Source organism: Rhincodon typus, chromosome 1 (genome assembly GCF_021869965.1).
Source record: "Rhincodon typus isolate 14 chromosome 1, sRhiTyp1.1, whole genome shotgun sequence".
In the NCBI taxonomy this organism is placed as follows: domain Eukaryota; kingdom Metazoa; phylum Chordata; class Chondrichthyes; order Orectolobiformes; family Rhincodontidae; genus Rhincodon; species Rhincodon typus.
Window position 1 is genome coordinate 67,268,017 of NC_063332.1, and position 26,145 is coordinate 67,294,161.

At 40.1% G+C, this 26,145-nt stretch overlaps 1 protein-coding gene across 4 annotated transcripts in view; it reads right to left on the bottom strand.

Moving 5' to 3' along the window:
• Positions 1–25,585, bottom strand: part of trim23 (tripartite motif containing 23) — a 28,953-nt gene extending 3,368 nt beyond the window's left edge. For 2 of the 4 annotated variants that reach the window (XM_020510261.2, XM_020510260.2), the window contains exons 1-9: positions 25,467–25,585; positions 21,578–21,740; positions 20,467–20,588; positions 18,482–18,760; positions 15,236–15,418; positions 14,338–14,553; positions 11,119–11,253; positions 3,809–3,938; positions 3,286–3,396 (exon numbers count right to left, since the gene is read on the bottom strand). In XM_020510261.2, coding sequence (XP_020365850.1) covers positions 3,286–3,396; positions 3,809–3,938; positions 11,119–11,253; positions 14,338–14,553; positions 15,236–15,418; positions 18,482–18,760; positions 20,467–20,588; positions 21,578–21,740; positions 25,467–25,577 — 1,450 coding nt within the window. In that variant the 5' untranslated portion in view covers positions 25,578–25,585. The remainder of the gene's footprint in view (positions 1–3,285; positions 3,397–3,808; positions 3,939–11,118; positions 11,254–14,337; positions 14,554–15,235; positions 15,419–18,481; positions 18,761–20,466; positions 20,589–21,577; positions 21,741–25,466) is intronic. The other 2 variants (XM_048595047.1, XM_048595036.1) reach the window with 1 other exon arrangement.
• Between the last annotated feature and the right edge of the window lie 560 nt (positions 25,586–26,145).

Sequence of the window (26,145 nt, forward strand, 5' to 3'; positions counted from 1 at the left end):
GTAATATGATAGGATTTAGCATTCAGTTTAAGGTTGGAAACCCGTACTAAGTTTAAATAAGGGCAGAGCTAGCTGCAACTGGGAAAGGAGTTCAGCAGCAAAGATGTTTGAGGAACAACAGCAGACATTTAAATAGTTCATGGCACACAGCAAAGACATATTCCAGTAAGCAAAAAGAATTCTAGGAAAAGGATAAGCCAAGCATGGTTGACCACAGGAATTAAAGTTAGCACTAAATTAAAACAAAGAACTGCAGATGTTGAAGACCTGAAACAAATACAGAAATTGCTAAAGAAACCTCAACAGTCACCCTTCAATGGACTTGAAATATCAACTCTGCTATCTTTTCACAGATGCTCCCAGAACTGTCAAGTTTCTCCAGCAATTTCTGTTCTTGGTTAAGGATGGATCGAAACAAACAAAATACAGAATGTGGCCAAGATTAGTGGTAAGCCAGTGGATTGAGAACGTTTTTTAAAAAAAATCCAACCAACCAAAAAAAAGGGAGAAAATAAACTTTGAGGGTAAACTTGTAATATCAAGAGGAACAGTACGAAGCCAAAGTGAACACAGGCACCTGAGAAAACAAGACAGAAGAAATAATAATAATGAACCAGAAAATAGCAGAGAATTTGAATAAATACTTTGCATTTGTATTCGCAGTGGGAGACATGAATAACAGTCAAAATTACTACGTATTCAAGACAGAAAGTAAAGATGATAACTATCACTAGAGAAAAATTGCTGGGAAAACTGAAAGATGAATATGTCACCTGGATGTGGTACATCCTAGGATATTAAAGGAAGTAAGTGCAGTGATAGTGGATACGCTGGGAGTAACCTTCCAAGAATTCTTAGATTCTATCTGCTATACATTGCAACACCACCATCCTTCTTGAGATGGAAGAAAAGATCATTTTTACCAGGCTTCCCATTTATGCAGACTTGAACAGCCTATGAAGAAAACACTTAATATCATATTGGCCATGCTGAGAAACAGCAGTAATTTTAAAATATTTGTTCATGGGATGTGTGTGTTCCTAGGCCAGGCTTTATTGCCTATCCTAATTGCTCTGGAGAAGATTGTGATGAGCTACCTTCCTCAACCACTACTGTTCTTTGTGCGTAGGGACACCCACAATGCTGTTAGGAAGATTCTGATCCAGTGTTGGTGAAGGAACATATATAAATAAAATTGAAAATTGCAGGGAAGAGTTCAGTTTCTTGTGAATTTATCAGAATCTTTGCCCCAAGTCACGCAAAATAACAAAATAAAGTTGAAGTAATGGGAATGATGGAGCTCTGAAGTAAAAACAGAAGGTGCTGGAAAATGGGAGTGACATCTGACTCAAAAATATTAACTTTGATTTCTTTTCTCTCCCACTAATATTGCCAGGCCAACAGAGTTCTCCAGCACTTTCTGTTTCTATATTATATAAAATAATTTCAGATTTCAAAGCCAGCCCTGGATACTGTACAAAGTTTATGAAGAGAAACAATTCTGTACTGCGACAGAAAACCAAGCTTTCATATCATCTCACAGCAGAACTTGACGATGTTGAACACAGGAACAAACACAGAAGTCGTTGGAAAAGCTCAGCAGGTTTGACAGCATCTGTGAAGAAAACAATCAGAGTTAATGTTTCGGGTCTGGTGACCCTTCCTCTGAACGATGTTAATCTCATATCAACCGTCGTTGAATTAATTTTTAATGAATTTAATGTGTAATAATTAGTGTCTCCAGACAGATTATGGTACATTTTAAATAAAATTTCAATAATAAATATGTTTTGACTACTTTTGCACTAGATTTTGGAGTGTTGTTGGCAGAAACACTTCTGAGCTGTCAATTCTATGATCAGTAGTGCCATAAACAGTTAAATGGTGAGACAACAGTTCACGATAAGTTACTCATGTATAAATTGGCTGCCTCTATTTTATCTAAAGTTTAGACTCAAACTCTACTTTTTCTCAAGTAAATATGATAAGTACATCATTATTACTGCCAAATGACCTCTCTGGCACTGTAAGTTTAATGCTTCAAGTGTGGTGTCTCACTCCTTCAACAATTATTGTTGAACATTTAAAAAATACTAAGCTTATTTCTGTCTCGCTGCTCTCTGGATCGTATTTCTCCTTCTGCTTATTTCAGTTTCTGAATATGATTTTACACTTAAATATTCAATTTCATACTTGGTGGTGCAGTACTTGAAGACTGTTGAAAAACAGACACTGTTGAAGCTTTTAACCCTGCATTCATCAGGGAAGAACCTCAAGAATACCATAGAGCTAAAGAAACCTTACAGCACAGAAAGAGGTAATTCAGCCCATTCAGTATATGCACTGGCTTAATAAATTAGCTGCCCATTCTAATTTCACTTTCCAGCACCTGGTCCATACAATGAAACTTATAGCACTTCAGGAACAGATTATAAAATTCCTTTTAATGCAAAAATCAAAAAAGAATTGCTTGTTGGAAGTCTGAAACAAAAACTGAAATTGCGAGAAAAACTCAGCAGGTCTGATCACCTTAGTTTGGTTGTTAGTGTAATTCTTTGAGTATGCTCAGAATTACATATCTTGATACATAAGGACTTGTTCTCTGTAGTAAAATAGAAAGCACGTCCAGGCTTTTTTTCTTAATTAAGCAAAAGTGTGCAGACTATACTTCTTTTGTTGCTTCTCCATGGTAACTCATTGACCTATAAACCTTGACCTGGTGCAGTTTCTCATGCCGTATAAATTGTTATTTCCCTTGAAATTAGGTGTTTTTCTGATTCTGTCCTGATAAATTTAAGGCATAAGCCTTTGTCAATTGTTTTCTTAAAACATTAGTTCCTACTTCTGTATGTCTGTGAAGATTCTCACATCTGAACGAATGAGGAGATGGGCTCCCCCCTCATTTCACACATATCACAGATCCCTGTTGTGGAGGGTGCCATGTTGAAAAGGATCCAAATCTCCCAGGTTGCTGCCAAGAGCTCACAAGTCTATGAGCATCTGTAAGCACAATGAACAGGAAGCATATCTCCCATTATTGATTGCAAAATCTGGGTCAAAATCTCTGTTAAATGTAAAAGACTTTTACCAAAAAATCCATTAAAAAATACAATCCCAATGCAGTAATCTAATAAAGGAATAAAATCCACATACAGCAGCGATCATAGGGAAAGAAAATTAGGAAGAGCATTATATCCTGTAACAAGGAGCCATTTCCCACAAGAGCATAATTATCTACATGCAAGCCAACAACCAGAGCGTTCACAAGAAGAGATATTGTTTTACCTTGTGTGTTAAGGTAATAATGCTTCCAAAGTGGCCTCAGTTTATGCTTGCCTCCTACATCCCAAATAGTAAACTTTAAGTTTTTGTATTCTACAGTTTCAACATTAAAACCTGCCATGGAAAAAGGAGAGTGTTAATTTTACATTTTCACTAAGATAATGTTGACAGATGAATAAGGTCATCATAAAACTAGTCATAAATTAAAACTCATGCTTCAATTAGAAGACACTGGATTGGAAAGTAGTAAATGAAAGGGTGAAAAAGGCAGACACAAAAAAAGAGCCAGACAGATGTGGTCAACATCGTATTGAGAAAGTCTTGTCATTATGAGACTCAGTAGCTCTAACCTCAACATTTTCAATGATAGAACACAACAGTGCACGCTATTTTTATAAATAATGCAAATCTGATGTTCAAATGTAAGAAAATAAGTATACTAATCAATGAATCTAAAAGATGGGAATATATGAATTTTACTGTTACTAATAAGCAACAATCAGCATATTGAGTCAAGGCAAATTACCTATGGTAGGAATTGGTTGCATAAACTCATCCTGTTTCAATTTGAAAAGAATAGTTGTTTTGCCTGCTCCGTCCAGTCCCAAAGTGACTACACGTATCTCCATCTTGGGCCCAATATGAACACGGTTATCCTTTTGAGGTAAAAATGAAATGTGCGTTTAGGTTTACTCTCTCAAATATAATAAAAGTTCAATTTCAAATCAATTTGCCTTTTTGATAAGATTTTTCTAAAAGTTATATCAGTTTAATCTGGACAAAGTCAGAAATCACATAACACCAGGTTACAGTCTAACAGGTCTGTTTGAAATCACAAGCTTTCAAAGCACTGTTCCTTCGTCAGGTGAAGTCCAAAGTGCTGTTGGGGAGGGAATGCCTCTATTTTGACCCTACAACACAGAAGCAACAGCAATAGAACTCCAACAGGATGGTGTACAACTTGGAAAGGAACTTGTGGTTGTGATCCGTTGCCCTCATTTTTCTAGATGGTAGAAATGGGTTTGGAAGCTACTGCTTAAATAGTAATGGCTATAAAGATTTTGCAATTGATACAACTTGGGCCATGGTAAACTAGTGGAAGAGGGATTGAATGTTTAATGTGGTGGATGGGATGCCACGTGGGCTACTTTGTCTTAATAGTACCGAGCTTGAGTGTTGTTAGAGCTGCGCTCATGAATATGTGGCAATAGGTGGGACGTTCCATGCTTAAGGAGTTGGATTTGAATTCTTTCCTCACTGGGTATTTTTCTTTTTGCCAAGTAGTCTGAAATTCTCAAGATCAAATGACGAGGGTTCTTTGTCTAACTCATTCTTGACAGGGAACTGCATGAGAACACCAAATACGAACTGAGTGGGGAGGGGGTTTCTCCATCTCATGGTAGTGCGGCTCACAGTAGTGTTCAGCCCAGTGGGATATTTGTTTACTTCAACTGGTGACAACTTCACTATCTCCAAACTTCAGAGGGGCAACTTTTGTGATTACAGGACCAGGTATCCTCCTGATCTCTTCATTTTGTTCATGTGTGCTCCTGTTCTTTATATTGTTCGGTTGCAATTTCCATTGTTCAAAGCAACTTGGATTTCCCAACACCAGTTGAATGAATATTTAATTTTGCAGTATTTCCCTCTTTTGCACAACTCTCCTGCCTACTTTTAGGTTGTACAGTGCTCTAGCTATTGGGTTTATGTTGTGTATACATAGGTTTTGATCTTTAAAAAAAAAATCAATTCCAGTGGTCACCTCAGCCGAATACATCGGTCCTCGGTGAAGATTCCGTCTTTACTAAATGACACTTTTGAGATATGAAGCTTAGTGACTTACAAACATCATTTATACCAGCATCAGTGCTTCCTGCTGAACTCTTCGTGGGTAGCAATTGCTCTAGCAACATTGTGAAGTGCTGGTATTTGGTACATTACTTGTGCAAGGGTGCCAATGCATGCAAGCCATTGTGTTCAGAACAGAAATGATTTTGAGACACCTTCACTCCATTCCCACTGACTTGAACTTTCCTAGAACTTCCTGATGCAACAGTTCAGTCAAGTGCTGCAATTACTCTCACATGCTTAGGTCAAGCTGACATGAGATTTGGAGCCAAATAGCTGGTCTAGCTTTTCCAATTTTGATAAAAAGCCTCAGGTGTTAGGAGGAAAAATTTGCAGGATTAATTGACCATGGTGTAAATATTTTTAATGAACATGCTCAGATACATTCTGACACACCACTGGAGCATGTGAACGTACACCCTGGCCTCCTGCCCTAGTGGTAAGGACACTACCACTACACCACATGAGTCCTCCTGGCCAGGGTGTATCTTTGTCATCTCTAGCATCTAGATAGAAGCTGGGTGGGTCATTCAGGATATCTTAACCAAACTTTCTAGCGTAGTTTGACAGGTACCTTGGTGAGGTCGAGGTCACGGTCATGTAGGTTTTTGTCTTGTGTTAGATTCCTTATCAGCTGCCTTACTTGTCTAGTCTGACAGTTCCCACTTCAGCACCTGGCCAGCTTGACCAGAAGTGGTCAGGTTGATGATGGATAATCAAATTACCACCCAGAGTATGTTCTGTGCACCTGCTATCAAAGAATCAATTCTTCATTCACAGCTTGAAGGAGGGTAGTAGGTGGGATCACAGAATTATTATGGTGCAGGAGGAAGCCATTTGGCCCATCATGCTTGTACTGTGTCTATTCTCTAGTGCCAATCTCCTGCTTTTCCCCACATCCCTGAACACCACTACCATCTGAATAACCATCCAATGCCCTCTTGGATGCCACAATTGAACATGCCTCCATTAAACATGCATACTCCATAATCTTATTGTGTATAAAAGTATTTTTCTCACAGGATCTTTGCTTTGTTTGTACATCACTTTAAATCTAAGCCCTCTTGTTCTCGTTTCTTTTACAAGTGGAAACAGCTTCACCCTATTTATTCTGTTCAGCTTACTCATCATTTTGAAAACCTCTACCAGGTCTCCTCTCAGCTGCAACAGAAACAGAAATAACTGGAAAAGCTCAGCAGGTTACACAGTATCTGTCAAGAAAAAGCTGAGTTAATGTAACTTTTCTTCAGAACAGATAGTAGCTAGGAAAAGGTGGTATATATGCTGAAGACAGGGGCTAGAGAGGGTAAGACAGTGTGTGGACAGGCAGAGAGATGAAGCCCAAAGAGACAAAACCAAAGTCTGGGCAGGCAAGGAGATGGACACTAGTATGCAAGGGAGAAAGAAAAGCTGATAACAGGGTCTATAAATAGACAAAAATGGGGTGGCTGTGCTGAAAGCAGCCCATGTCATGATAAGGCCTGTGAGGGGGAGTGGGTAAAGGACATAAAGGAAGGAGTTTAGGTTCTGAAATTATTGAACTCAATAACTGAACTCCTCTCAGCTGCCTTCTGTCCATGGAGAACAGTCCCCATTTCTTCAATCTAGCCTCACGAATGAAGTTGCCTATTCCTGAAACTATTCTAGTACATCTCATCTGAACTCTCTCAAAAGCATTCGCATCTTTCCTACAATGCGGTGCCCACAGCTGTATACAATACTCCTGCTGAGATTTAACAAATGCCATTGTTTTATCTGCTGTAATAAAACTACACTGGCTCTGGAATTACTGTATACAACTGTGCCCCCAACTTTGCTGGGTCTGTCCTATTGGTGGCACATACAGGTTTCTGGCTGTAGATGTAATTGTATAAGGCTGCGGCTGGACTAATCTGTGGGGCAGCTTTCTGAGTTTTATCAAGTCCCAGATATTAGCAAAGAGTTTTTGCAGGGTCAGCCCAACTAGGCATGTTCAAATCTAAATCCAGGTGGTCTATTTGGTTTTAATATATTTTTAATGTTTTTAATGTACCACTAGGTGGCACAGCAACTGACATACTCACAAAAAGCCTGAAGTGGTGACCACTGCAGTGAGAGATGCAGACAGCAGTGATTTGACTATGCTGCAGGGGTAGAAAGGAGAGGGCAGAATGGCCCAGCAGCCAGAAGACTCTGTCTCAGTGGTGTGATATCACTGCCTCCATCTGTGTTGGTGGACATTTCTGCTGGCCATTTTGGCATTGTCAACACACATTCTGAAAACTGGAGGCCTGGCTCGGCATTTCAGAGGACTATGAAGAATCAATTACATTGCTGCTGGTTTGGAACTGAATACAGGCCAGAGGGGCATAAGGATGACAGTATTCCTTCCCTACAGGGGAATAGTGAATCAAAAACATTATGCCAATCTGAAAATTGCATGGTCGTCATCAGTGAAGTTAGCACATTTCATATGTATTTAATTAATTCAATTCAAATTCACAAACTACCTTGGCAGGATTCTGCCCCTCAATTCTGAATTACGATTGATAAAGTGTATGTTCCTGTATCCAACATGTGAATTCTAATCGCCCATTGTGTAGATAAATGTAGTAAACTTGCACATGGCAAGATGTCACATTAACAATGATGAGTAATCACAATACTTTTGTGGCAGTTCTGAGCAAGGGAAGAACATTGGCCAGAGCAAAAGGAGACTTAGTGCCTCATCTTCTGTGTTCACAAGTCACTAACTTCTGTAATTTGGTTATGACCACATTTCAAAAATGTACTGAAAGCTAGCTTTTGATCAAAAGCCTTTTAATTACAGGGCAAGGCAGTATCTTCTGAAAAGATTTTAAAAATGAAAACTCCTGGTGTAAATTAGTTTTGTTCTATTTTGGTTCCCTCACTTCTTAATTACTACTTCCGTGTTATGTGATACTTCAATAAATTGATTCTTTGTCTATGTTTGAAGCAAAAGCCCCAGTCAAACATTTTAATGCTTTAGTCAATCTTGATGTGTCTTGTTTCTTTGTTCAACTCTGCCCATTACCTCCAAGTTCCCATCCGCATGTTCTGTTCTTTCGCACTGCGTAGCCCCTTTAAGATTGTCACATAATGCACATTAAAGGAACTGCTTCTTTTCTGTGGCCTAACTGTCCAATGCAGCTGCATAATTTTGAGGGAGATGGAGGACAGTGGCATAATTTGGTCCAGTTTGAGCTTCCTAAAGCTACATAGAATCAGATCCTTTTCTATTATGTTTTAGAACATTCAGTGCATATTCAACATTCATACTGTTTGTTTGATAGATAGTTAATTGGGATAAGAAAAATGAAACAACTTCATTATACTTTCTTCTATTGATTCTCAAGGGGGAGTTGCCTATGCAGCAGTGTGCCAAAAAAACAGATCAATTTTTATATTTCAGTCAAAACAATTATACACTTAATGGTAAAGTCCTGGACAGTGTTGCTGAACAAAAAGACCTTGGAGTGCAGGTTCATAGTTCCTTGAAAGTAGAGTCCAAGGTAGACAGGATAGTGAAGGCGGCATTTGGTATGTTTGCCTTTATTGGTCAGTGCATTTGAGTATACGAGTTGGGAAGTTATGTTGTGGCTGTACAGGATATTGGTTAGGCCACTTGTGGAATACTGCATTCAGTTCTGGTCTCCCTGTTATAGGAAGGATGTCGTGAAACTTGAAAGGGTTCAGAAAAGATTTTAAAGGATGTTGCCAGGGTTGGAGGGCTTGAGCTATAGGGAGAGGCTTAATAGTCTGGGGCTATTTTCCTGGAGCAGTGGAGGCTGGGGGTCAACTTTATAGAGTGGCATGAATAGTGTAAATGGACAAGATCTTTTCCCTGGGATTGGTGGGGGGGGGTCCAAAACTAGAGGGCATAGGTTTAAGGTCAGAGGGGAAAGATTTAAAAGGGATCTAAGGGGCAACTTTTTCCACGTGGTGGGTAGATAATGTCACTCCAATATTCAAAAAGGGAGAGAGAAAACAGGGAATTATAGACCAGTAAGCATAACATCAGGAAAATTCTCAAATCCATTATCAAGGACTTTAAAGCGGAGCATTTAGAAAGCAGTGGCAGGACCAGACAGTCAGCATGGATTTATGAAGGGGAAATCATGCTTGACAAATCTGTTGGAATTCTACAAGATGTAACTAGTAGAGTTAACAAGGAGGAGCCAGTTGATGTGGTATATTTGGACTTTCAGAAAGCATTTGACAAGTCCCGCACAAGAGATTATCGTGCAAGATTAAAGTGCATGGGATTGGGGCAAGTGTATTGAGATGGATAGAGAACTGGTTAGCAGAGAGGAAACAAAGAGTCGGAATTAATGGGTCCTTTTCAAATTAGCAGGCAGTAACTAGTGGGGTGCTACAGGGATCGGTGCTGGGACCCCAGCTATTCACAATGTATATTAATGATCTGGATGAGTGAACAAAATGTAACATCTCAAAGTTTGCCGATGATACCAATTTGGGTGAGAGAGTGAATTGTGAAGAGGATGCAGAGATCCTTCAGCATGATCTTGACAGGTTGGGTGAGTGGGCAAATTAAATGGCAGATGCAGTATAATTTGGATAAATGTAAGGTTATTCACTTTGGAAGCAAAAACAAGAAGGCAGATTACTACCTGAATGGCTGTAAATTGGGTGAGGGGGGTGTGCAGCAGGACCTTTTTTTTTAAAAAATTCATTCACGGGATGAGGGCATCACAGGGCAGCTCAGAGTCAACCACATTGTTGTGGGTCTGGAGTCACACATAGACCAGACCAGGTAAGGATGGCAGTTTCCTCCCTAAAGGACATTAGTGGGCCAGTGGGTTTTTCCCAACAATCGGCAATGGATTCACAGTCATCATTAGGCTTTTAATTCCAGATATCTATTGAAATCAAATTTCACCATCTGCTGCGGTGGGATTCGAACCCTGGTCCCCAGAACACCATCTGGTCTCTGGATTAACAGTCCAGCGATAATACCGTTAGGCCATTGCCTCCCCGGAGTGTCCTTGTGCACTAGTCGCTGAAGGTAAATATGCAGGTGCAGCAGGCGGTAAAGAAGGCAAATGGTATGTTGGCCTTCATTGCAAGAGGTTTCGAGTACAGGAACAGGGATGTGTTACTGCAGTTATAAAGGGCCTTGGTGAGACCACACCTAGAATTGTGCGTGCAGTTTTGGTCTCCTTTTCTGAGGAAGGATGCTCTTGCTCGCGGGGGTGGGGGGGGGCGAAGAGAAGAGGAGTGCAGCGAAGGTTTACCAGACTAATTCCGGGGATGGCAGGGCTGATGTTTGAAGAGAGATTGACTAGGTTAGGACTGTTTTCGCTGGAATTCAGACGAATGAGGGGGGAATCTCAGAGACTCATAAAATTCTACAGGACTGGACAGGGTGGATGCTCCTGATGGTGGCGTGTCTAGAACCAGGGGTCACAGTCTGAGGATTCGGGGTAGACGATTTAGGATGGAGATGAGGAGAAATTTCTTCACCCAAAGAGCGGTTAGCCTGTGGAATTCATTACCACAGGAAGTAGTTGACGTCAAAACACTGAATGTACTCAAGAGGCAGCTAGATATAGCACTTGGGGCGAATGGGATCAAAGCTTACAGGAGGGACAGGCTATTGGGTGGGAGAATCAGCCTTGATTATGATGAATGGCAGAGCAGGCTTGAAGGGCCGAATGGCCTCCTCCAATCTTCTATTTTTCTTAGCGTATGGAAGGAACTGCCAAAAGGAAGTGGTGGAGACTGGTACAACTACAACATTTTGAAGTTATTTGGATAGGTATATGAATAGGAAGCGTTTAGAGGGATATGGGCCAAATGTTGGCAAATAGGACTGGATTAATTTAGGATATCTGGTCACAATGGACAAATTGGGCCGAAGGGTCTGTTTCCATGCTGTACAGCTCTATGATTCTACAATAGATGAAAAAAGATTAGGCAAATTAAACTGCAAATGAACAATTGAACAATCCAGAAAAGATGCTTTACCTTTGTGAAAGTGACAGGGATACTAGCATCCAATTGAATGTGATCAGCGAGTTCCGTGAACTGTTGTTGCTGTTTCTGTAATGTTTCCAGCAAATGAGTGATTTCTTGTTTTGCCATCACTACACGGCAGTCATCCTAGCAGGGGAAGTGCCAAACACACGGACTCACTTGCCAGGGCAAGTACAGCATTTCATTATACTTTTAAAAATAAAATGAAGCATCATGGTGCAACACAGTTTGCTGTATTCGGAGTATTTGATTTAGATTTAACCAATGAGAAAATCAACAATACTAAGAATACAAAAATAGCCCAAAATATCAAAACATTTTTACTTTCTTTTTCCCAAAAAAAAAACCATATAATTTTACAACATTTTGTTTTTAAATCAATGACGCAACTAACTTTTTTGCACATCAATTTGGAGTGAACTTTCATTTTTATAACAGTATATAACAGGATCAAAGCTTCCAAAAGGCAACTTCAAACCAATGGTTTCCATTTGAAATACACAGTCATTATGGGAGCATTTTGTACAGCTTGATTCCACAAATAGCAAGAGAATGACCAGGAAAAAATATGTTGGTGCTGCTGGCTGACACAACCAATGGTTGATACAGTCATGGGATCTTTTTACATCTACCACATCAACCTCAATTCAATGTCTCATTCAAAGGATGGTAGTTCTGGCCGTGCAACATTTCATCACTACTGCAGTGAACTGACAGCACAGAATAATATCCAAGTTTATTAGTGGTTTCAAATCCCCAACTTTTTGACTCTCAAACCTCCTGATAAGGCAAAGGATCGAACTTTATTTTGATAAACTTAAACCATTTGAGGTCTGCCCAGGAAATGAATATTATAGAGTTGAGAACAAGAACAACTAGGTGTTAGTATTGACCAACAACTGAACTGGACTAACCATATAATTACTATGACTACAACAGCAGGTCAGATGCTGGGAAGTCTGAAGCAAGTAATTCACCTCCTGTCTCCCCAAAGCCCATCTATTATCGATAAGGCACCACTCAGGAGAAAATGGAATATTCCCCATTTGTCTCCAAATGCAACTCCAACATCACTCCAAAAGCTTGACAACATCCAGGACAAAGCAGCCTGCTCGATTTGCACCATATTCACAAACAACCACTCCCTTCACTGCTGAGTTGGTACCAGTACTGTGTACCATGTACAAGATAAACTGCAGAATTTCACTAAGGCACCTTAGACAGAACTTTCCAAACTCACAACCACCAACAGAAGGGCAAGGGCAGCAGATAAATTGGAACACCACCATCTGCAGGCTCCCCTCCAAGCCACTCACCACCCTGACTTGGAAATATTATTGCTGTTCCTTCAATGTCACTTGGTCAAAACCACAGAAGCTACACCAAATGGACTGCAGCAGTTCAAGGCAGCAGCTGACCACCACCTTCTCAAGGGCACCTAAAGATGGGCAATAAGCTCTGGCCCATCTAGTGACACCCACATCCCATGAAGGAAGATGAAATCTACAAGTCTTCCATCCATACCCCTGGCTACAAATGCTGTGTGGAAGGTGCTACAATTAGGTGGTTTACACAATTTTAAGTTTATAAACAAAGATCCAAAATGTAAGGTAAAAATAATCTTACTGTATGCTGAAGCAGACCATGAAGTAGAGGACAATTTTGTTCTAATTGGTACGGTTAGGCCACAGGTGGAGCCATGTGCGCAGTTCTGATCACTGCACTTTAGGAGGATGTGACTGCACTCGAGGGGGGTACAGTGGAGATTCACCAGAATATTACCAAGAATGGAGCAGTTTCACTATAAAGAGAGGCTGGATAAGCTCAGGTTATTTTCTTTAGCGTAGACAAGGAGACTAGGTTGAGATATACAAGATTATAAGGGGCAAGACCAGGAAAGGAAGTAGCTGTTCCCCATAAGTGAAGGATCAATAACATGAGAGATTTTTTTTAAACCCAGGATGAATCTAGAATGCACCTCCTGGGCAGGTAATTGAGATGGGAAACCTAGAAATACTAGATGAGCACTTAAAATGTCATTAACATTCAAGGCTAAGGGCCAAGTGCTTGAAAACGAAACTGGTGTAGATTTAGAGTAAAGTTTGTTGGTGCTGACTTGATGAGCCAAAAGACCTCTTCTGAACTGTATGATTTTATAATTCTATGATTGAGTGTTCAACCTGTTCTAAAGTCTGACAGCAGACATGAGTGATTTAATGGTTAGAGACAAAATAAAGTAAAAATCTAATGGTATGCTGTTCCAATAAGTAGAAATCCATCTTATATAAGAATAGAATTTAGTCTCTCGAAATTACAGCCAGGTTACGTGTCTTCCAGAATGCTCTGTGCCTTCTCTGTCAATTCTTCTGTCAGGACTATTAACCAGTTGTGCCATTGGTCCCATTGTTATTCAGATGGTGCTTTCTCTAAGACATAGAGGAATCTGTGAGAGCTAGCAATTGTCCCCTTGAGAGCGGATGGCAGTTAGTTCCCTGGGGTTTTGTCCAACTGCCCCCTTCTTTTATACCCTTGATGACATATCTCTATTTCATACAATAGGATTGGTCCTATGTTGTCAAAACCATCAGATTTAAAGTTAATTGGTTTTTTTTGGTATCTAAATGCCTGGTTCAAATCGATTGGTGAAATTCAAAACTTGTCATGGTAAAAACTGCTGCTTGGCCTGCTAACTGTATGGCCTTTCGATACAAATGTTTCAATTCAGGTGCTCTTGGTATAGTTGTTAACATGATCTGATGCTCACAGGCATGAATTATAAATCTCTAAACGTAGAAAAAGCACATAATCTTTTAAAGGGAACACGCAATGCTCCCCCACCCCAAGCATTTGACAAACACCAAATTCTAACATTCTGCCTCCCAATCGACAAGTATTCTACCCAACTTTGCAACAGTCACATTATTTTTATTGCCAATACTTCTTCTGAAAGTTGAGAAATTCAAAGAAGAGCAACTATGTCATGGGGTATGACGTACGATGCATCCTCTATTCCCTTTCAAAGGATGCTTGAGAGCCAATCACAAGTTGTATCTTTTAATAAAAAGGTACGATTCTTCCTACAAGAGAACTGCTAACCTGCAATCTTCAAGCCATGGGCAGAAATTATAGGTTTTGTCAATCTTGTCATGAAAGTTTTAATTGCATATTAAAGACAAGGGCAAAATATTGTTTCATGGTCTTAGCACCTACCTGTTGCAATGTTTTCTCACAGTGGAGACAAGCTGTTGAAACCTGAGACAGTAGAATTGTCATGTCCTCTTGCTGTTGTCTCAGCCATATCAATTTCTCCCGCACATGAGCATCAACTACACTCAGTGCCATTTCCTCCTGCCTAAAGAGAGTTTCATGCAATTCTGCGAAATATGCACGAACACAGGAACGTGCATTCTCAGCACTGCCTGGAACCTGCCAGAGGCAAATAAGAATTACTATTAACCATATTCACATATTGTAGACTCTAACATTATAAAGGTATCATTTATTAACTTCAAAACTAAGTAAAATATTTTTACTGTGACAAAAACAAATGGCAAGTCTCACAGCTGAGCAAGATGAGCTTTCCTTAGTATAGGATGTCGCTTAGCATGCTGGGTGACCAGCAACTAATAAAAAAAAACTCATACTGCATTATCATTACGTAGGGTAGCAGCAAGCCAATATAAAAGCAGGACCACTTGTGTTCATTTTCTTAATTGTAGACATTAAACATTTTGCATATTATTTTGTTAAGTGAGCCAACATGGTTACAGCTATTCTGGATCTAAACTTCAGGAACGATCCAGCAATATCATACAAGTCAGACATGGACATTATCCAGGATCAATGACAACATTACACCAAGAATTTCATCATGGCCTGTAAAACAAAAATCTTGAACTTTAACACAATCTCTGGAGAATACACGCCAAGTTCCAAAAAAAAAAAATAGTTAACCAGACTGAGTAATGACCAATAGTGCTTCAGTAAAGCAAATTGGGAAATTTTCTTTAAAAATGGCGAGCCTGATCAAAGCAAATCAACATTATATTGAACAATCCTTCGAGATCAAGGCGACAAAAATTTCCAAAGGAAAATGTGTTAGTCTTACATGATCTGAGTGAGCCATTCCAATTCTACTTTCTATTATTTGCTCTCCTCCTTCAATCTTCTGAATAATCCCACCAAGTTTTCTAGAATAGTCTGAGATTTCCTCTGTAAAAGTACGGATACAGTGTGCCATATCTAAAATAGATGCACGAATTTGATTTGCTTCAGTTTCCAAGAGTATATTCTGTAATGATAAAAAACAGTAATATTTAACATGTATATTACATTAACATTGATACAGTTTATTGGCATGCCAGTTAAAGCGTTTTGCAAAAGAAGCAGAGGCAAGGTGAGAATAAACTTTTTCACAATGCGAGTACTGCAACGTCTGCCTGAGGGCAGGTTGAATTGAGGCATTCAACAGCCCATTGAATGATTATTTAAATATAAACAATATGCAGGATTACAGGGAAAAGGCAGGAGATTGACACCTAGCCAAAATGCCGAGAGGCAGCACAGACACGATGGGCCAAATGGGTTCCTTCTGCATCAGAACAATTCTGTGACTGAACACAACTTTTGAAGAAGAACTATATTTTAAAAGCTTTCTCCTTTTCAATCCCAATTCTTAAGCGGTTCATGAAGTCCCTTTCAATCAACTATAATTTTTTAGTCGAATAAGAAACTATTTTTTCTGCCATAACATATAGAACCAATTGTAAACAGATGTATATGATTCACCAGTTTCCAGGGAACTCAGACAGCTGAAATAAAGCTATTCTACCAATGCATCATGTATTGTTCAAATCTATACCTTGGTGGAGTATTCAATAAAACATCCTATGCTTTGTGGAACACCTAGGCTCGGTTCGCAACAAACAACTGCACCTCCCAGTCGAGAACCATTTCAACTCCCCCTCCCACTCCTTAGATGACACATCCATCCTGGGCCTCTTGCAGTGCCACAATGGTGCCACCCGAAGGTTGCAGGAACAGCACCTCATATTTCGCTTGGGAACCCTGCAGCCCAATGGTATCCATGTGGACTTCACCAGCTTCAAAATCTCCCCTCCCCCGACCGCATCCCAAAACCAGCCCAGCTTGTCCCCGCCTCCCTAACCTGTCCTTCCTCTCACCTATCCCCTCCTCCCGCCTCAAGCCCCACCGCCATCTCCTGCCTACCAGCCTCATCCCGCCTCCTTGACCTGTCCGTCCTCCCTGGACTGACCTATCCCCCTCTAACTCCCTACTTACATTCACCTTTACTGGCTCCACCCCCGCCTCTTTGACTTGTCTGTCTCCTCTCCACCTATCTTCTCCTTTATCCATCTTCTATCCACCTTCCCCTCGCTCCCTATTTATTTCAGAATCCCCTTCCCCTCCCCCATTTCTGAAGAAGGGTCTAGACCCGAAATGTCAGCTTTCCTGCTCCTCTGATGCTGCTTGGTCTGCTGTGTTCATCCAGCTCTACACCTTGTTATCTCTGTCCACCCCTGGTTGGATTGATAACATATTGTTCCAAAAGAAGGTGTCAAATGCAATCTATGAATTGTTCCTTGTGGGTACTTTTGCAAATTTGATTTTTCTAATCTACATGAACAGTAAAGTCACCATGGTTAATGTGCTGCCTATATACATGCCCTCATTATATCCCGATTGTTCTGTAGGACAGAGAAACAGTTACTGTTATAGGGTGCCTACACACTACTCCCAAAAATGTCTTCTTCCCTTGTTATTTCTTACCTTCACCCACATGGATTCTATATGATCTAATCCAGAATCATTACCTGCTTTCATACTTATTCCGCCCTGTAATAACCGCCCTTCTCTTCCTGTCTGTCTTTTCAAAATGTCACCTGAATATGTGTTATGAAGGAGGGTCACCGAACCCGAACTGTTAACTCTGCTTCCTCTTCACAGATGCTGCCAGATCTGATGTGTTTTCCAGCAATTTCTGTTTTTATACCTGAATATTTAGTTGTCAGTTTGATCTCCTTATAATCATATTTCCATAATGTTTATAAGATCATATCCATGAACTTATATTTGTGCACTTAATTTATTATTTTGTTCCAAATACTATATACATTCAAATAAGGATCCAATAATTTTGCATTTTTACCACTTTCTTTCCCCTTCACTCTATTTGCTACTTAAAAAAAGTTTGTAAACTCCATCCCTTCCTGTCCCACTCTGTTTTGTTAATAAAACAGTTACCATGCAATACTCCTTTATCTTTTTACTTTGAAAGCTTATGTATCACCCTATTGAACCCCTCTAAATAGTTTAGAGCCCTCTCTGCAGTCCTAGTTATTCAATTCATCAGGACACTGTTCCCAGCACAGTTTAAGTGAAGTGTGTGTAACCGGTACAGCTGCCATCTACCCCAGTTCTTTTGTCAATGTTGCATGAAGCGAAACCCATTCTTCCCACAACAATATTTAAATCACAAGTTTAACTCCTTGGCTGTTTTTACCCTGCATCAGTTTGTTATGTCTATGCGTGCGAGTGTCAGGAAAATATGTTAGCTGAAATTGAAAGAGTCTGGTTCATGAATTTAAAGAGTAGCAAAGGATTGAAATTGGACAACTGGGCAGTGGGAGGTATGAAGTTGTTTAACAGAAGCTGTATGTTCATTGAGTTTATACGAACCAATTAAACATCAAGTTGTTCAGATGCAAAGAAAAGGAGGAAAGTATTAATGCAAATCATCCATTTTTACAACCTTGGAGGAGTCCACTTTGTCCTATTCACCTAATTCCACATAACAATCCACAGTTCTGCTTCCCCACATTTAGAATTTTACTGAAAGTGAAAAACAAAAGATAGGTAAGGGTAAACACATTAGTGTAAAGTAGAATTTATAATGTTAGTTGAACTAGTGAAAAGAAAAGGAAAAAGTGAAAGGAGTTTAATACAGGAATGATTATCAGCTAAGGACCTATCAGCCCTCCTCTTTGCCAATACCAAATACCACAGTCAACTGTTTATAGGGAGAAAGGAAACAGGTTTTCAAATAATCTCTTTCTTTGAAAGGTAGTCTCTCTGAAATTGTAACTTTCTATGTGAAGTTTAATCTTTCTGAAGATAGGATATTAAAGTTGAATATAAACAACAGTTGGACCCATGTGTTGGTGCCTTCCACTTTTAACCTAAATGGTCATTTCTAATGCTTTAAATCCAGCAACAAAATACATCGAATTCAAAATACTAACGTATCTGTTCACTTTTAATTTCTCTGATCAGACTATACAAAAATCAATTTTATAAGTTGTATACTTAACATATTAGCCAAAATGATAGCTACCTTGTGACCTTGATGCTTTGCATACTCCTTGCACACACAGCACATTAGGGGACTGGATTGACATCCATCTTCTAAACAAACAAACTCAATCACATGCACCTGGTGTTGAGAGCACATGGTTTTCTCATGTGGCTTGTCAGCCAGAGGTACTCGTCGATGTTTGGCCAAGGTCCGTGTGGAGTGTGTTAGCTGGGAGCAGTCTGCACAAAGATGAGTTGCACAGACGGTACAATACATGGATGCAATGTGGTTTTCATCTTCATCACAGCGGATAATGCGCTTCAGAAATATTCACATTGAAAAGTAGACTGTTAGTTTATATACTGTTAAGAAACATTAAAATGTTTTCTGTCCAATTCTTACCAGTTTAAGCATCAAGTACTATACACTAATATTACTGGCTGATAACGTAAAATTACTATAATTTGATCATGGTCTAGACTAAAGAGCTCTAAAATCTTCACTACATCATTGATATAAATGAAACAGAAAATTCTGGAAATGCTCAGATAGCCTGGCAGCATAAACAGAAAGAAACAATTCTAATGAAAGATCATTGAACTGAAACACTAACTTTATTTCTCTTTCCACACGTTACCAAACATGCTGAACTTTTCCAGCATTCACAGTATTTTCATTTGGTACTCAACAACAGACGTTAGAATACTTTGCACAATACTTAATGGGTGCATCATGAATAAATTATTAATATCACGTATTCACATACTACCCCATCAACCTCCGCACCCAGCGTATCATTCTTTGCCACTTCTGTCACCTACAATCCGACCCCATGGCCAAAGAGATATTTCCCTCCCTATCTGCCTTTTATAGGGACTGCTCACTCCGCGACTCCCTCGTCCGCTCCACACTCTCCACTAACCCCACCACACCCTGCACCTTTCCCTGCAACTGCAGGAAGTGCTACACCTGCCCCTACGCCTCCCCCCTCACCTCCATCCAAGGCCCAAAGCAAAGCTTTCATATCTGACAGGGGTTCACCTGTACATCCGCCAACTTGGTCTACTGTATCCTTTGCTCCCGATGTGGCCACCTCTACATCGGTGAGATCAAACACAGACTCGTGGACCGTTTCGTGGAGCATCTGCGCTCTGTACGTGACAGATGACAACACCTTCCGGTCACCAATCATTTTAACTCCTGCTCCCATTCCCTGGATGACACGTGAATCCTTGGCCTCTTCCAGTCCTACAATGACACCACCCGCAAACTGGAGGAGCAGCACCTCACATTCTGCCTCGGGACCCTACAGACCAATGGCCTAAACAGAGAATTAAAATCTCCCCACACCTGGCCTCATCCCACATCCAAAAATCCTCCTCATCCCCACCTCCTTGATCTGACACAACCTGTCCATCTTCTCTCCCACCTATCCACCCCACCCATCCCACTGACCAATCCCCTCCACTCCCTGCCTGCATTCAACCTATCACCACTCCACCTACTTTTCCCCAGCCTCACCCCTCCTTTCTCTATTTATTTCCCAGTTGCCTTCCCCCTCCCCATTTCTGAAGAAGGGTCCCAACCCGAAATGTTAATTTTCCTGCTCCTCTGATGCTGCCTGGCCTGCTGTGTTCCTCCCGCTCCACACGGTGTTATCAATATCATGTTCTGTTGTTTTAACAAAACAAATACTCCCATTTCTTGTGAATCTCTGCTCTATTTAGGAAAAACATTACACGTTTATCTAGGGAACAAAAAGGAACAAAATTTCCCACCCATCCACAAAGTATAGCAGGTGAGAACTGAAAGCTTATACAAACGAAATAAAAATCATATTGGCACTAACTCCTAAAGGTTCCAAAAACCAGTAGTACAACTGGTGAAAAGTCACTCAACCTGAAACGTCAGTTCCGTTTCTCTCCTTTATACTGTCTGACCTGCTGAGTGCTTTCAGCAATTTTTGTTTTCTATTTCAGATTTCTACTACCTGCAGGAGCTTGCTTTTATTCTGCGATACATACCTCTCCTGATATTTCAAGAACCTCTTCAGATGCTCCATGGTGATTGGCAGTGCCATTCTGCAAACGTTCGAGGAGCTCCAGCAAAGCAAAATTTTTCTTTAAGCCCCAGACACCTGAATCACCTGTCAAATGAATTAATATTCAGCCTTTGTCAAATCTTCTGAGAATAGTGTAGAATAAAACATCCCTTAAGTCATTCAAAGTGTTTTGGACTGGGAAGAAACACTGCAGTTATAGTCTAAGTAATGAAATGAAACTAGGTCCATTGAGGTGAAGATGATCTTGAAAATGCTGAGACAAAGAAAACCTGTACAAGCATTAACAACGGCGAGTTCATCATAACTACAAAAATGGTTTCAACCTGCCAACAAAGACCCATTCAAAGTAGCGAGCAGCTTCTTGTCTCATACAACTTACTTCAATCTTGTATGGTAAACTTGCAGTTTTCTAGTGTAACATTTAAAGGAATGAGGCATTTATATTGTGCCTCTAAACCTTAGGACACTCTAAAGCATTTTATAGTCAATGAAATACTTTTGAAGTACTGTATAATCACAGTTGTAAATGTAGGAAATGCTGCAGCTAACTTACATACAGCAAACTCCATAAACAGTAACGTAATAATGACCAGTTTATCTGTCGTGGTGATACTGGTTGTCAGTAAATATTAGCCAGCACAATTGGCCAGAATTCTTTTGTTCCTCCTCAAATAACATAGTGTGATTAAAAGTCAATAGCTTCCACTGACAAAAGACCAAGTTTTACTGCCAAGACAGAAGTACAACTTCTTAGGACATCTCAATTGACAGTAAGTGCATTCCTTCCTTTCCGTCATACAATGTCGGTCCCACCATTCTTCTGTAGTTTTGCCTGCCCAATTACTATTCTGCAATGTTTTATTTAGAGCCTAACTAACCATTGCATAATGTCACCATATTAGGAGTATCTGGCAATTTGATATAGCAGAGCTAGGTAATGTTCAATTAAATTTGCAGTACTGATGCAAACTTGACAATCTGTAAAAAGTAAATCATAAAAATTTTAAACTGAAGCATGTGGTATGATACCTAAAAATATTCAAAAATAATTAGAAACAAATTTCTGGACCAACCTAATTCAGTCACCTGTCGGTCAAATGGACAACGTATTGCTCTCCCCTGTAGTGGAAGCCGGGTGAGACAATCGTGGCAGACGGTGTGACCGCAAAGGAGCAAGCGAGGTACTTTGTCTCCCTGCAGAGAGAATACATCTTCACAAACTCCGCATTCTAGAACCTAAAAATGAAAAGACTCAAAGGGTAAATGCACTACATGATAAACCACAGAAGTAAACCAACCAAAAATAATTCCCAGATGCTGGATTGCTAGTTTTAGGGGCAGCAGCAGTGAATTCCCCTTCAATTTTTATTCAATAATCTATACTGAAAGCTCACATAGAACTGTTGGCGAAGGAAAGCAGCTTTTTTATTATTGTCAACATAATCAAAAGGTCAAACGAACAGTCCTATTCTCCCAAGAGCTCTTTGCTGGGGTGTGAATTTCAGCATCATTGGCTGTCCTCCAGTACTTTGACCCAAGTGTTGGCTATTTATTCAAGAGTTTGACAATGAATGTTGAAAGGCTATTCAACCAAACATGCTGGGTATGGAAGGTCTAAGTTATAAAGAAAGGCTGGGATATTTTTTCCACTGGAGCACAGGCGGTTGAGGTGAAATTATAGACGTTATGAGAGGTATATGTAAAGTTAATGGCAGGCATCTTTTCCCGAGGATGCAGGATTTCAAAACTAGGGGTCATAATTTTAAGGTCAGAACAGAGAGATTTACATAAGACGTGGGGCAAATTTTTTTATACGTAGAGGGTGATTCATGTGTGGAATGAGTTTCCTGCAGAAGTGGTGGATGTCAGCGCAGTTATAAAATTTAAAAGACACTTACATAACTACACGAATATGAAAGGTTTGGAGGGATATGGGCCAGGAGCAGGCAGCTGGGACTAGTTTAGTTTGGGATTATGTTCAGCATGGATGGTTGGACCGAAGGGTCCATTTCCGTGCTATATAACATAACAACATCACAACCAAACTCAATGACATTTTCACTTCACCTCAACCTGGTAAATGAAAGTGTGATCCGGAGTGAAAAGAAATTGACTGACATCAATACTTCTGGGTTAGGCAGGGGAAAATTATAATACTACTACTTTCACTCCAACAGAGATCAGAGATCAAACTTCAACTAGCCTTCTCCTGATACTGGATAGTCCCAAAGCCACTCCGTTTTTAACATTCCAAGTAATGTAGCTATCTTTAAACTGCCTTCAAAATATTACTGTCTATGTCACCAATTTTGTTACAATTTCTCTATAATTTTATTTCCAAAGAAGTTCTCTATTTCACTTATTATAGAAACACTAAAAATAAATCAATGAAGACATGATGCAAATTATATATTATAAACATATAAAATAACCCAGCAAACCTCAACTACACAGCATTTTTTAAAAAAAATACAATGCACACAGGGTTTAATTTTGCTGAATTATGTTGTAGGTTCGGAATGAAAATTACTAATGGAAAATTTTTTCAATTTAAATATTAGGTCTTTCATTAATACAGCTTGTCTAAAACATTTTAAAAAACCTGACTTTTGTATATTTATGAGATAATACATGCCTGGTCTACGATAGGTGATTCCATCAATAACATTAGCTGAAACTTAGTTTTGTCCTGCACAAAACTGGATAAATCATCAACATCAAATGTTGGGTTTAAGAATAAATATTTTTAAGTCTTTCTTTTTAAGATACCATAGAAGGAAAGCATTTTTCGGGAGATTACTTATTGGAATGTCAGCGCTTGGAAAACAGAACATAAATTTATAAATTTGGCATGTCAAATTCCAACTTTATCACGTGAGATACTGCATTATCACGTGTACAAGGCAAAACATTGACATAGTGGTGATGTCACTGGATGACCAAAATGCCTGTGCAACTACAACAAAGATAAACTTTCCTCTTTATCCATCTTGGCCTTTCACACCCTTTGGTACAGTTGACATCATCATCCTCTTTCACTTTGATGGAGCAATACCAGCATGGTTCCATTCTTGCATATCCACGCAAAGCCAGAGAATCAACTACAATGACTTCTATTCCATTCCATTATTTGGGATCCCCAAAGCTCCATCTTTGCCCTCATCTGTTTCACATCTACAAACTCTTCCTTGACAACATCAAATGGAAACTTCATGTTTATGCTGATACTACCTGCTCCATCTCTCTTGGTCCCATCTGTGGGTATGTTCAACATGTCAGATGAGCAGCAGTTGAAATATTGGGAAGAGTGCAGCCATCATCTTTAGTCCCTACACAAACTCCATTGCCTAGCCACCAACTCCATCTTTTTTACTCGTCCAAGATTAAAGCAGATGCTTCACAACCTATTTTACCCAGAGATGATTTTTGAATGCATCCTTACCACCGGTTTCCTCCCCAGTGACAATGCTCAATCTGCCCTTATCTCAGCTCATCTGCTGCTGAAATAGTCATTAGTGATTTACTATTATTCTACCTATCCCACTATGTAACTAACCAGCCTCTACATTATACCGCATGTAAACATAAGGTTATCTGAAACTATTGCCTGTATCCGGTCTCAATGCCATACTCCCACCTTCTCCCCATACCTCTTGAATGAGTTGGCAAATAGGTACAACTCATCTAAATCACCTTGAAGGCCCTTTGCATTCTCCTTGCAACCCTCAATCTTGCCCAGTTTGTGTCATCAGTAAACTCGGAAATGTTGCATTTGGTTCTCTCAGCCAAGTCATTTATATATGTCGCGAACAGCTGGTGCGCAAACAGATTATGTCATTTACTTGTTACTTGGAAAAATTGAGGAGACAACAGGCAAATTACTCACTGCAAAATGCCAAGCCTCTGATGTCAGCAATGGCATTACATATCAAGAGGCAATGGTTAAATTCTTTTTTTGTTGGAAATGGTCCTTACCTTGCACTTGTCTCACACCAAACATTATATACTATTTATCAAGCCAAGCCAACACAGGCAATAATCAGAGAACATTCCCACCTCTGACCTCATGATTGAGCGAAGGTCATTGATAAAGCAGCTGAAGATGAGTCAATTTATCACATTATCCCAAGGAACTGGAATGGTTCTTGATGCACAGTAGTACTGTCTCTACCTCTAGGCCATAAAGCGTGGGTTCAAATCCCACCAGAGGTGTGTCTGAAAGGGTGGTTGAAAATATTTACCCTGAGGAACTCGGCTCTTGTGGTGCAGTGGTAGTGGTCCTATCTCTGAACAGGTTGCTTAGAAAATATCCACCCTGAGGAATAAAACAATAGGAGGAGTAGACCATTTAACCCCTCAAGACTGCCCCACCATTCAGTAAGACCATCGAACTCAAAATTCTAATCCCTAACCCATGATCCCGTTAGCCACAAGAGCATATTTATCTCCTTCTTGAAAATAAAACGTTTTAGCTTCAACCACTTTCTGTGGTAGTGAATTCCACAGGCTCACCACTCTCTGGGGTGAAGAAATTCCTCATCTCAGTCCTTAAAGGTTTACCTCTTATCCATAAACAATGACTCCTGATTCTGGAGTTCTCATCATCAGGAATATCTTTCCTGCACCTAACCTGCCTAGTGATGTTCTTGAACTGAGATGATTGGCCTCTAACAACTACAACCACCTTCCTTTGTACTCGGGGTGACTCCTACGAGTGGAGAGTCCTCTGGTCCCCACTGACAATTGCTGCAGACGACGCTATTCCATTGCTTTGCTAATGATCTAGAATAGACTGAGGGAGTGATGTTTAACTGGGTTGGATTTGGATTTGTCCAGTGTTTTTGAGTACGCAAGAGATATGTGGAGGACAGGGGGCGGGGGAGACCAGGCCTGAAAATTAGCCACAGACCGAGCCCAGTCTGAGACTGACCCGAATGCTTCGTTTGGGAGGCCCGCACTCACCTTGACCGAGCAGCCGTTGGCGGCACGCAGACTGCGAGAGCCGCTGTCAGGCCCAGACCCAGGTCCCGGCCCCAGCGGTGTCAACAACAGCTTCAGCGGAGCCGCCGCCATTGTGGATCACACCAACTACCAGAGAGCGAGGAAGGGGGCTCATTAATATCTCAAATCGGTAAAATCACAATAATCCCACTTGAAATCACAAAAAAGCGTTATATTACGATGCAATTAATAAACATCATATTTATATGTAGGTAATCAATCATTCTGAAACTTACGCATAGGTCTAATTTTTGTCTGAACTATATGTCCCCCTTCTTGTCCATTATGGTATCGTCCAGATGTCGCCGTGCGTCACAATCTCGTGGCATATTGCGCATGCTCACATTGAGGCAAGTGGAAGGATATATATTGAAGACGTTGGCAATGGACCAATGCTTTGACAATAGGAAAGGCTTTTCGGCTTGATATCTGGGTAGCGTTCGTTATTCTGCAAAAGCAAATGTATTTTACCAGGTTGACACCAGAAGTGGGAAGAACAACACGGAAACCACCTGTAAAGGAGATTGTCTGTCAACCAGGAAAGACGAGAGTTTAACCTAGTGGAGGAAGAATGAAGTAAGGGGAGTTGATCAGACAGCTCATCAACACAAATGAGTTCAACAGAATAATTAGGCTTAAG